Source organism: Bufo bufo, chromosome 10 (assembly GCF_905171765.1).
Source record: "Bufo bufo chromosome 10, aBufBuf1.1, whole genome shotgun sequence".
NCBI classification, from domain to species: Eukaryota; Metazoa; Chordata; class Amphibia; order Anura; family Bufonidae; genus Bufo; species Bufo bufo.
Genome location: NC_053398.1, coordinates 55,247,517 through 55,260,884, shown reverse-complemented (window position 1 = coordinate 55,260,884; position 13,368 = coordinate 55,247,517). Strand labels below are relative to the sequence as shown.

Genomic DNA, 13,368 nt, shown 5'->3' with positions numbered 1-13,368 from the left:
CAGACACCTGACTGTGGGCAGATGAGCAGGAACTGCTCAAGGCGAGAGACGGAGTGGCGGATGGTTGAGAGGGGGCAAGGAGGACAGCAGTGGTTGACGTGGCTGAAGATGCTGGACCAGGAGGAGGATGGCGGCTTTGAGTTTGTGTGCTGCTTGTACTCATGTGTTGATCCCATAGGCGTTTGTGATGTGCGATCATGTGCCTTCGCAAAGCAGTTGTACCGAGGTGGGTGTTGGACTTCCCACGACTCAGTTTCTTTTGGCACAGGTTGCAAATGGCATTGCTGTTATCAGAGGCAGACACACAAAAAAAATGCCACACTGCTGAGCTTTGCAATGACGGCATTCTGGTGGTGGCAACAGCATGCGTCTATTGGCGTGCTGTCTGCCTGACCCCGGGTGCCGATACATGCTGTCTGACTGTGCCACTAGCTCCTTGTGACGACCTCCCCCTGCTTCCAACTCGTCTCCTCCTTCTCTCTGTCTCCCCTTCTGAACTTTCCCCCTCTTCTTCTTCTCTTCGAGCAGGCACCCACGTGGCATCCACGGACACATCGTCATCATCAACCACTTCACTTGTATCTGACACCTCAGCAGAGGAAGCAGCAGCGGGTACAACATCATCATCATCACACTGTACGTCCATGTGTGTAATCCTGCCTGACTGAGACATATCCCTGTTATCTACATCCTCTGGCAATAATGGTTGCGCATCACTAATTTCATCCAACTGATGTGTAAATAACTCCTCTGACGGATCAAGTGAAGCGGCTGTGGTGGCTGTGGTGGTAGTGGTGGTGGTGGCGGCGGGCGGGAGAGTGGTAACTTGAGAGCAGGTGACCGAAGCTGAGCTGGAGGAGGATGGTGCGTCAAGGTTCTTAGCGGAAGCTGTTGAAAATTTTTCGGGTTCAGGGTACGTGGCCTCTGAACACTGGGCATTATTCCAGGGCCAGTGGAAATCACAGCACCACGACGGCCCCTGCGGGGTGGCCTGCCTCTGCCTGTAATATTTTTTTAGATAAGTGGTACTATGTGTGCAAGGTAATGTGCCACCCTATATAAGTGGTGGGCAGTGGACACAGTACAGTCTGTGAGCCTGCAGCCTCTCGCTGTCTGGCAACTGCGATTATATCACAGAGAACAAATAAATTGGCTTTTTATTATCTGCCAGTTATTGTGAGTGTGACACCCTGTAACGTTATGAGTGGTGGCCTGACCAGTGGACACAGTACAGTCTGTGAGCCTGCAGCCTCTCACTGTCTGGCAACTGCGATTATATCACAGAGAACAAATAAATTGGCTTTTTTTTATCTGCCAGGTATTGTGAGTGTGACACCCTGTAACGGTATGAGTGGTGGCCTGGCCAGTGGACACAGTACAGTCTGTAAGCCTGCAGCCTCTCGCTGTCTGGCAACTGTGATTATATCACAGAGAACAAATAAATTGGCTTTTTTTTATCTGCCAGGTATTGTGAGTGTGACACCCTGTAACGGTATGAGTGGTGGCCTGGCCAGTGGACACAGTACAGTCTGTGAGACTGCAGCCTCTCACTGTCTGGCAACTGTGATTATATCACAGAGAAAGAATTAATTGGCTTTTTTTTATATGCAAGGTACTGTCTGTGACACCCTGTATGAATGGTGTGCACACAGTACAGTCTGTGAGCCTGCAGCCTCTCACTGTCTGGCAACTGCGATTATATAAAAATAAATAAAAAAAATAGCCTTTTTTTTATCTGGAAGGTACTGTCTGTGACACCCTGTATGAATGGTGTGCACACAGTACAGTCTGTGAGCCTGCAGCCTCTCACACACCGGCAGGCAACTGCAATATATATATATATATATATACAGTACAGACCAAAAGTTTGGACACACCTTCTCATTCAAAGAGTTTTCTTTATTTTCATGACTATGAAGGCATCAAAACTATGAATTAACACATGTGGAATTATATACATAACAAACAAGTGTGAAACAACTGAAAATATGTCATATTCTAGGTTCTTCAAAGTAGCCACCTTTTGCTTTGATTACTGCTTTGTACACTCTTGGGATTCTCTTGATGAGCTTCAAGAGGTAGTCCCCTGAAATGGTCTTCCAACAGTCTTGAAGGAGTTCCCAGAGATGCTTAGCACTTGTTGGCCCTTTTGAGTTCACTCTGCGTTCCAGCTCACCCCAAACCATCTCGATTGGGTTCAGGTCCGGTGACTGTGGAGGCCAGGTCATCTGGCGCAGCACCCCATCACTCTCCTTCATGGTCAAATAGCCCTTACTTTCAAAGTTTTCCCAATTTTTCGGCTGACTGACTGACCTTCATTTCTTAAAGTAATGATGGCCACTCGTTTTTCTTTACTTAGTGTCACGGCCATGGCTATGACCGTGACTCCTGAACCGCATGCGGTTGTCAGCGGTTCTCTTTGGTGTTCAATCACAGGTGAGGGCTGTGGTATTTGCCTCACCTGTGGTTGCCGCTGGCAACAGTGTGTATGGGCAGCGTAGCAGTCGGAGCTGTGCCATTGCAGCTCGCTACGTTGTGCATGCGGTTTTGTGTGATGTGTATATGTGTATATGTGTGCACTTGCTTTTTATGTTATTGTGTGCACGTCTCCTTTAAGTTGATGTCTTCCCTTCCCTGGTGCTGGAAGGGTTAACTCCCTTCCCAGTGTGTGTGATGTCACTGGGTGTGTCTGTCTGTTGGGTGTGGCCTCTTAGGCCTATATAGCCTTGGTGTTTGGCAGGGCTCAGTAGGTTGCTCCAGCATGCTTGCTGATAGCTACCTCCTGTGTATACCAACTGCCTGTGAGAGCCACCCTTGTGGTTCATAAACCATATGTCACATTTTAGTTTTGTTTAGTTTATGTGTGATGTCTATTTGATGTTTTCCTGTTCTATCTTGTGTTAGTGCAGCTTATGGATCTGGGTTCCTGTTTGCACAGGGATCCAGTCAGCAGGGCTGTGGCAGGTAGGTGGAACTCGGATAGTTCACCTGCCATATCCGTAAGTTTGTTTGTGTTCCCCTTTTTCCTGCAGCTTGGCCAGTGAGACCCCTGTTCCTCCGTGTACAGTAGGAACAGGCCGTCTTACCTTGACTCCTAGTCCAGGGACCGGTCGAAGGGTGAGTTAGGGATCCGAGGTTCCGGAGCATGAGTGCTCCTACCTTAAAGGTCGGCCCATGCAGCTAGGAGTTAGGGCCAGGTTAGGGACGCTTTAGGAGGTGACCTGCTCCCTAATCCTGTTGTCCTGGCCGAGCAGCCAAAACATCAACTGGCATCGCACGGCTGAGGATTTCCCCCATCCTCAGCCGTGACACTTAGCTGCTTTTTTCTTGCCATAATACAAATTCTAACAGTCTATTCAGTAGGACTATCAGCTGTGTATCCACCTGACTTCTCCTCAACGCAACTGATGGTCCCAACCCCATTTATAAGGCAAGAAATCCCACTTATTAAACCTGACAGGGCACACCTGTGAAGTGAAAACTATTTCAGGGGACTACCTCTTGAAGCTCATCAAGAGAATGCCAAGAGTGTGCAAAGCAGTAATCAAAGCAAAAGGTGGCTACTTTGAAGAACCTAGAATATGACATATTTTCTGTTGTTTCACACTTGTTTGTTATGTATATAATTCCACATGTGTTAATTTATAGTTTTGATGCCTTCAGTGTGAATCTACAATTTTCATAGTCATGAAAATAAAGAAAACTCTTTGAATGAGAAGGTGTGTCCAAACTTTTGGTCTGTACTGTGTGTATATATATATATATATATATATATATATATATATATATATATATATAATTTTTTTTTATTTTTTTTGTAATTACACATTTATTTTATGCCATACATTTTTTACTATTAAAAAAAAATATAGAAAATATATAGAAAATAGAGAGATTAAATTTATATGTTTTATATTTTTTTTAGTAATTGTAAAAAATGTATGGCACAAAATAAATGTGTAATTACAAAAAAAAAATAAAAAAAAAAAAATATATATATATATATATATATATATATATATATATACTTAACATTTGGGAAACTACTACTGATGTTTTAGCCATAATATATTTACATATATTATAATATTTTATATATTCTAAATATATAATAATATATGTAAATATATTATGGCTAAAAAGAAGGCTCCATAGAGAGAGCAGAAACGTTGCTGTCTGCACATGGGTAAATAAAATACCCTTTGTTTTTCACGGATATTTGTGTGCTGCCTTGGATTCTTCTTTACCTATATATATGTATTAAGGCAGATTGCCTGGATTTGTGGGAGGGGCTGATGTCCGCCTCCAGCCTATTTAGGGCACTCCCCTTACCTGGCTCCTGCATCATTGAGGTCTGAGCTTTGGAGAGAGGAGGTCGCTTGTGGAGTGTCTGGAGAGTTGCCTGCGAGTCGCTGAATTCCTGGGAGTTTTTTCGTTGCCATCAGTTCTGGATTTGGAGCATTTCGGTTCTATTTTTCCGGCTTTACTCAGGTTCACTGTGGGTCACGTTTGCCCGTTAAACTGCGAGTCATCTATACGGTACAGCCGGGGCCTCACGGTTGCCCCTGTACCGGTTCAATTCATTTCACCAAACGCTGCACCAATGTCCCTGTTTTCTCATACAAGTCACCAGTATTTCATTTCTGTCACGCCTTGTTCAGGCACAATTTGTCTACATGGTACCACCATTCCGGTCAGCACCCCTGCGGCAAGCATGCAGTCGGTTCCTGGGCAATCCCCCATTTCTGTTCATTTCGTTTCACCGAACGCTGCAAATGTCACAGTTTTCTCGCCCAGGTCACCAGCATTTCATTTCTGTCATGTCTTGTTCATGCGTAAATTTATCTACACCGTATCACCACTCCGGTCAACACCCCTGCGGCATGCAGGCAGTGGTTTCTGAGTCATCCACACGGTACAGCTGGGGCCTTACGGTTGCCCCCTGTACCGGTTCATTTCTTTTTCATCATACGCTGCACCAATGTCACGGTTTTCTTATACAAGTCACCAGTATTCTTTTCTGTCACGCCTTGTTCATGCGCAATTTGTCCACACCGTACTACGATTCCGGTCAACACCTCTGCAGCATGCGGCAATGGTTTCTGGCCTAATCCCCCATTTCTGTTTCATTTCATAGACGCTGCGCTAATGTCACGGCTTTCTCACAGTCACCAGCATCTCTTTTTGTCATGTCTCGTTCAGCAATCTTCCCACAGGCACAACACTGCGGTCAGCACCCCTGGGGTCCAGGCTCGTTCCCCATTTCTTTTTCAGTCCATATCACCCCACAATCATCCACATTCATGCCCCCCCCCTCCTCATGTTCATGTGCACGGCTGCAGGAGCACAAATGCGTATGAGTTATTTCATACGGTACAGCAGGGCCTCACGGTTGCCCCTGTACCGGTTCATCTCACTTCATCAATACGCACCAATGTCACGGTTTTCATGCAAGTCACCAGCATTCATTTCTGTCACACCTGTTTCATGCATATTCATTCACAAACCGCACCACCATTCCGGTCAACAGCTCTGGCAGCATGCGACCAATGGTTTGTGGATTAAATCCCCCCCTTTTTTTTTTTCATGGTTCTTTTCACACACACTGCATCCATGTCACGGCTGCTCGCAGCAATCACCGGCAGCTCATTGCTCATGCCTATTCTGGCGTCTCCCCACAGGACCGTCACTCCGGTCAGCCCCCTGATGGTTCCAGCCCCATTCCCCATTTCTGGGTTTCACCCCTCAAACATCCAACATTCATGCCCCCCCCCCCCCCCCCCCTCCCCTCCCTCCCCTCCTCGTTTTCCAGGTACACAGCACAGGGGCCAGCTGCGGTACACCCGGCACACCCCCCATTCATTTCAAACTTCACTGGGCTTGCCGCGGCGCGGACATCCCCTCCCCACCGCCTCCTGCCTGTTTGCCACTCCTCCTGCCGCGCGGCCGATGGCGCCCGGCCGCGTCCTGGGGCCTGGTCTGCGCATGCGCGGCCGGGGTTCTGCGCATGCGCGGCGATTTCATCGGCGCATGCGCGGTGTCCCGGCGGCCGTGGGGGGACTCCGGACGAATGGGTTCAAAAATAAATGGCTTTCATTTTTCCTATGCTCCAAAATGTCACTCCTTACAAACAGTCACATAATCCTCCAAGCATGTTCCACATGATTCATTTTCACTTCACCAACAACGTTCATGCCCCCCCCCCCCCCCGGTCATTTAGGTGCGCTGTCACGGGGGCCAGCGGCGGTGCAACCTGCACCCCCCTCCATTCATTTCACCTCCACTGGGCTTACCGCTGCCCTGACATCCCCTCCCCACCACCTCCTGCCTGGTTACCGCTCCTCCTGCCGCGCGGCCGATGGCGCCCGGCCGCGTCCTGGTGCCTGGTCTGCGCATGCGCGGCCGGGGTTCTGCGCATGCGCGGCGATTCCGTCGGCGTGTGCGCGGTGTCCCGGCGGCCGTGCGCGCCGCTTCTGTTGCGGGGGGGCGCCGTCGGACGGCAGGGGAGCCTTCCAGCACGCCCCTTACAGTCATATAACACCCCAGCAGCCCACACAAGAAAAGAACAATAAATAAATAAAAAAAAATAAAAAAATAAAAACGCCATCAAACACCTTTTGGAATAAACATGAAGATTATAAGCCAGGCCCTCTTGTCCAAAATCAATGTATGATCTTATAAATGCTCTTCTGGCTGAAAGGGCATAACTTCCCATACACACACTCAGCTGCAAAGAGACTGTCTCAAAAGGGTTCTTCACCTTTTTGCTAACAATGATCTACCCTTTGGATAGGTCATCAGCTTAAAAAAAAAAAATAATAATAATAATAATGGAAGCACTGGGGGGAGGAGTCATCGTCTGGTCATCCGAAAAAATAAAAAATAAAAAATAAAAAAATAATAAATATATATATTATAATTGTTTCATCATAATCAATAAATAGGTGGGAATTGCAGGGACACGGTCCAAATGTTCCATTAAATTGCCGGCACGCGCTTTCCGCCTGGGCATGGCCACACGGCACGCACTGGTCTCTTTTCACACCAGGCGCAAGCTGTCGTTTCATGAACAACAGCCATGATCCGCCCGGTCGTGTATATGTACCATATGCATTTGCACATTTCATCACACTATTTTATGTCTACCCTCCCCCTTTCTTTTTTCAGGCGGTCAACCTATATTGTATTTTGCACTACCATGTATCCGGAGAATTTTTCTTACCACCAGGTACGTTCACCTGCTCATTAACAAAAGTCTTCCTTACATTTCGAATAATCCCGTTAGGGTCAGCGTGCTGGCTTTAGGGGCACCATCATCCCACTAGGTTACCCCCTTCTTGGCTTCGCCAGCAGTTAGTGGTCCCGCGAGGCCGACACCCCGCCTCAAACGTACAGAGGCACCCGCCCAACGCGCCACCTCGTTAGTAAGCCGCCTCGCGTGTTGCATAGAGAGCGCCTCACCTGTCACTCCCTTCCCCTAGTCCTGTCTTACAGTCACCGAGAGGCCAACGCTCCTGCCACTACCACAAGTGGCCTCATTAACCCCTCGCGCCAAATCATAGGTAGAGCCTCTCAAGCTGCTTGGCAATTAGCAGGGCCTCATCTGTCACCATGCAAGTATAATTTTTTCGCCGTCCGGCCTAGATAGCCAGCACGATCCTGTGTTTCCCCAAGCTAATCAACTGTTTTGTTTTACTATATCTCTGGAAGGGAAAGAGAACTTCTCCCTACCTGGCACCCCTGCTAGATCCGTCACTGCTACCCAGGGAGACGGTCTAGCCAGTCCAGCACCCATCAGATCCTGGGCAATCCCGCGCATAACGACGGAGTCAAGGTGACGGCATGTTCCCTTCCCCGCCACGGCGAGGGAAGCAGAGCTTTTCCGGCTGCTGCGCACGCCAATCGATAACAGGGAGGCAGGGGAGGACCTAGCCAGTCCAGCACAGGGGATATACATACCATGCTGTCCTCCCTAAATGTCATCCATGTCTAAAGTCAACGCCAGGTTGGAGAGGCTGGAATCGGTCACTGCGACCCTCTCCTTGGCGGGGCCACCACCGGCAGCATCACCGGCCGGATTGCCAGTGATCACGTCGACCGTTAGCCTGGAGGACCAAAAAGTCAGCCCGACGCACATAATACCGGAGGAGGAACCGGGGGTACCCATCGCCACCAAGAAGACAGAAGGGCCAGACACGGTCATCACCTTTCCTGGGTACCCAGTTGGATTCAGCCAGTTTGCCATCCGGGAAGATCCAGGACATTCTCGCCCACATAGGCAACTACCTTCAACTCAGCACCGGCAACCGCAAAGAACTGCAGTCCCTGCTGGGCTCCCTGATCTTTGCCATGCGCATCCACCTCAGTGTCGCTCATTTATATCACGGCTCCTGCACCTCTCCCCTTTTCCTATACGACTCGCACAGGTTGTCCCTGGATGCCCACGCTGCAGGCAGGTCTGGGCATGTGGGGGAGATTTCTGTCCACCTGGAATGGCGGGAGCTTGTTTCTCCCTCAGCCGTCGGACTCTTCCCCCTCTATCTGGTCAGATGCGGCATCTACCACAGGCTTCGCGGCCATTTTTGGGAACGATTGGCTGTGGGGCAGCTGGCCTCCTGCGCTCCGGGGTTTGGAAGGATTCTCCACTGCCTCAGCGCTTTTCAAGATCTACCCCATCGTGGCGGCGGCCGTAGCATGGGGTCATTCATGGGCAACATGTCGGTCCGGTGCTATTCAGACAACCATACGACCTGCCAGTTCATCAACAGGATTGTTCCAAATCTCTCACAATCGTGAGGTTTCTGCGGAGACTTCCTTGGTTGGCCGCTTGCAATATTTTCTTCTTGCATTGTTTCGATGTCCCGGGGGTGGGCAATACGGCAGCTGACAGTCTGTCTCGCGTCAAATTTCAGGCATTTCATCAAGCTCTCCCATCAGCGTTACCCACGGCCTCCATCACTCCATCATTTCAAACAGCTCATTCTGGATTAGAAGGCATCATGCGGCATAGCCAGTCTTTGTCCCGCTTAGCACTATCAGACGATACACATAGAACATACGACAGAGCGTTCACACTATTCAACAGGTCCTGTTGGAACACAACATCACGCACCCTTTTTGTCATGACGTCTCTTCCGGGGTTGGCTTCTTTTTGCCACCTCAAACTCATGTCATACAACACCATCAAACCATATCTCACTGGCATTTCAACATCATATGCAATCATACACCCCAATAACATCAGCTTCATGTCCTCGCACCAGATCAAATCCATACTCAGAGGTATTCAGGAAACGGAACCCGCACGTCCAGCCCAGAGGCTACCCATAATCAATCATATCTTCAAAGCATTATCCGACTTACTGGACGCCACGCCTCTGGAAACAGATACCAACTCCATCATCAATACGGCATTTACTTGACCTTCTACGGATTCCTGAGTTCCGGGAAATTCACTACAGCCTCCACGACCCGAACCTCACCTTGTCTTCTTGTCTCCCACTTGTCAAACACATGGTTCACTACATCCTGTCCTTACCTCACTCCAAGAATAGTCAGCTCTTACCCGTCAACATTTCATATTACCCCACGCACAACAGATGGTGTCCAGTCAGGGTCCTGGATGCTCAAAATCAGCGTCACAAGTTCTACCCTCTCAACCGCTACTTCAACTACATGGTTCGGTACTCACCACCACCACCTTCATGACCCATGTCGGGTCATCCCTCACACAACTAGGCCTCAACGCAGCCAACTACTCAGGGCACTCCTTTCGCATTGGAGCCACGTCCACGGCCTCCAGTGCCAACATCCTCACTCATGGCATCAGGGGATTGGGGCGCTGGGAGTCATCCGCTTACGCGCAATACATTCCCCAATCCAACACAAGAGTTTAAGAGTGGCTTTCCAAAACATGTCGGGTCAAGCTATTGATACATCAATTGGCTACAATAAACTGGTTATTTTCATTTTTGCCCTCTTCTTTCTCAGGCCTACCTCATCCTCGGTTTCGGCACACCACAACCGACTGCACTCATTCCCTGCTTTCCCAGGGCTCTTCACTGTACTACCGTAAGCCCCTTACACAAGTATTAAGGCAGATTGCCTGGATTTGTGGGAGGGGCTGAGGTCCGCCTCCAGCCTATTTAGGGCACTCCCCTTACCTGGCTCCTGCATCATTGAGGTCTGAGCTTTGACCCTCCCACCACTCCACTCATTTACAACTCATTTCTTCCATATCTTTTCCTTGGGTAGGCCCTCTTCTTTCTCAGGCCTACCTCATCCTCGGTTTCGGCACACCACAACCGACTGCACTCATTCCCTGCTTTCCCAGGGCTCTTCACTGTACTACCGTAAGCCCCTTAAACAAATATATATATATATGCTTCATGCTTCTGCCAGGATTCAAACTCCCTACCTTGTACATTAGAGGTAAGAACATTAACCACTACACTATACAGCTAAATGTTAACCTGCACAGAAATATAAAATAAGTCTTCTTCTGAATAGTAATTTTTACTACATCAGAAACTACTATGAGGTTTTTCTGAAACAGTTTAGTGTTCAACTTTGTAGCTAAGTGGATAAGGTTGTTGCCTCTAATGTACAAGGGGTTGGGAGTTTAAATCCTGGCAGAAACTTTTCAGAAATAGAAAAAATTACATTTAAATACACTGACTCAAGCATAGCGCTCGAGTCAGTGTATTCGGCTGAGAATAGCGATGCTCGATCAACACTAATGTCTGCTTTGTTCACAGGAGCCCAGAACTGTACACAGTTTTCCACGTGTGGTCTGACTAGTGATTTGTAAAGTGGCAGGACTATGTCCTCATCACGGGCATCTATACGCCTTTTGATGCAACCCATTATCTTATTGGCCTTGGCAGCAGCTGCCTGACACTGGTTTCTACAGCTTAGTTTACTGTTCACAAATATTCCTAGGTCCTTTTCCATGTCAGTGTTACCCAGTGTTTTACCATTTAGTATGTACTGGTGACTTGCATTATTCCTTCCCATGTGCATAACCTTACATTTGTCTGTGTTAAACCTCATCTGACACTTCTCTGCCCAAGCCTCTAATCTATCCAGATCCATCTGCAGCCGTATACTGTCCTCTTCCGTGTTAATTACTTTGCACAGTTTAGTGTCATCTGCAAAAAATTATATTATACCATGCAAGCCTTCTACAAGATCATTAATAAATATATTGAAGAGATTAGGGCCCAATACTGACCCCTGTGGTACCCCACTGGTGACGGTGACCCAATCTGAGTGTGTACCATTAATAACCACCCTCTTTTTTCTATCACTGAGCCAGTTACTTACCCACATACAGACATTTTCCCTATGTCCAAGCATTCTCATTTTATATACAAACCTTTTATGCGGTACAGTGTCAAATGCTTTGGAAAAGTCCAGATATACGACATCGATTGATTCGCCGCGGTCGAGTCTAGAATTTACCTCTTCATAGAAACTGATTAAATTAGTTTGACATTATCCCTCATGAAGCCATGCTGATATGGCGCTATTTGCTTATTTTCATTGGGGTACTGCAAGATAGCACCCACGACAGATGTTACTTACCAGTCTATAGTTTCCGGGCTCTGTTTTTGGACCCTTTTTGAATATTGACACCACATTTGCTAGGCGCCAATCGTGTGGAACATCCCCTGTCAGTATAGAGTCCTTAAATATCAGAAATAAGGGTCTGGCTATGACATTACTTACTGTATTTGTTGCTTTATAAGACATACCTGATGATAAGACGCACCTAGGTTTTTGAGGAGGAAAATAAGAAAAATATTTTGAACCAAAAGGTGTGCTTTTCGTGGGTTTTTAAGTAATGGTGGTCTGTGGATGACACTATTATGGGGGATCTGTGGATGACACTGTTATAGAGGGGATCTGTGGATGATGCACTGTTATGGGGGCATCTGTGAATGATGCATTGTTATGGGGGATCTGTGAATGACACTGTAATGGGGGAGCTGTGGATGACACACTGATATGGAGGGAGCTGTGGATGACACTGTTATGGGGGATTTGTGGATGACACTGTTATGGGGGATCTGTCGATGACACACTGTTATGTCAGTAGCAGTGGTCAAGAAAGATAAGGTCTGTGGTGCCGTAGAGGAGACATGAATGTACTGTAGGTGAACCAAGGATTACTTGATGGTAGTCAAGCAGAATCAGGTTTTAGTACAGTGAAAATCCCAAAGAATAGTCAAGATACACAGGTTATAGATCAGGTTTCTAGTTTACGTACTGTAGCACAAGCCAAACTAGGCTATGAAACACTCATAACTGGCACCACTTTTTCATCATCTTAAATACACCACCCCTCAATTTGATGTCCCATGTGTATCTACCTACCTAAATCCCTGCCATACCCACAACGGCAGCAGGAGCATGGACAGGGGGGTATGTTAGAAGATATTAATTTTGTATATTTCATAAAAGCTGTGCTTTATCTATTGTCGTTGAGCATGATTGCTTTGAATCAAAACTAAATATCCTCTTCAAGTGGTTCTCATTGCTTTCATATTTTTGTCTGCACAAAAGATTTATTTGGATAACTACTTGTACCTTATGTGGCATTCTGTTCTGAGTATCTTCAAAGGTATTGTCTTTTTTCAGAGTTTCAGACAGTGAGAACCTCAATGGCTGTTTTTGGGAAAGGATGTCTAGCAGCATCTTTTACCTGTCTGTTTCTATACACTGGTGAACTGTACCCAACTGTTATCAGGTGAGCAGCCATGTGAGGTGGAGAAAATGTGAAATCTATAGATCCCATCTGAATGTTCATTACCTATAATTTTTTTTGCAGGCAGTCTGGTATGGGGCTAGGTACCATGATGGCTCGTCTTGGAGGAATAGTTGCTCCACTGGTTCAGATGACGGCTGATTTTTATATTCATCTACCACTCATCATTTATAGCCTTTGTCCTATTCTTTCTGGCATTACTTCATGCTTTCTTCCTGAGACACTAGGTGTGCCTCTGCCAGAGACCATACAAGAAGTAGAAAGGTTTGTACACTATTACTGTTTTATCTAAAGCATTTTCTTTTATTTTCATACCGATCTTTATTACATAGCTTTATATATTTTGTTGCTTTAAATTAAGATGGGTCCTTATTGTATAACATATATAACATATATCTTTTTAAACTTCTTTAAAATTCCTGAATTCCAAATTATGCCAGTGTGTAGAAAAATGACATGTATCTCACAACCACATGCTATGCATTGATCTATTGCTTCTCAGCATAATTCATAAACATGTACACAAAGCACATAGTATAAGTTTTAAACAAAATCCATAGGCCTTCTCACCTCTTCAAGGTGGACTCTTTTGAATGGAT

At 46.9% G+C, this 13,368-nt stretch overlaps 1 protein-coding gene across 1 annotated transcript in view; it reads left to right on the top strand.

Moving 5' to 3' along the window:
• Nucleotides 1-12,755, top strand: part of LOC120980040 (solute carrier family 22 member 6-B-like) — a 28,046-nt gene extending 15,291 nt beyond the window's left edge. Inside the window, exon 3 of the mRNA XM_040408908.1 lies at nucleotides 12,643-12,755. Coding sequence (XP_040264842.1) covers nucleotides 12,643-12,755 — 113 coding nt within the window. The remainder of the gene's footprint in view (nucleotides 1-12,642) is intronic.
• The last annotated feature ends 613 nt before the right edge of the window (nucleotides 12,756-13,368 follow it).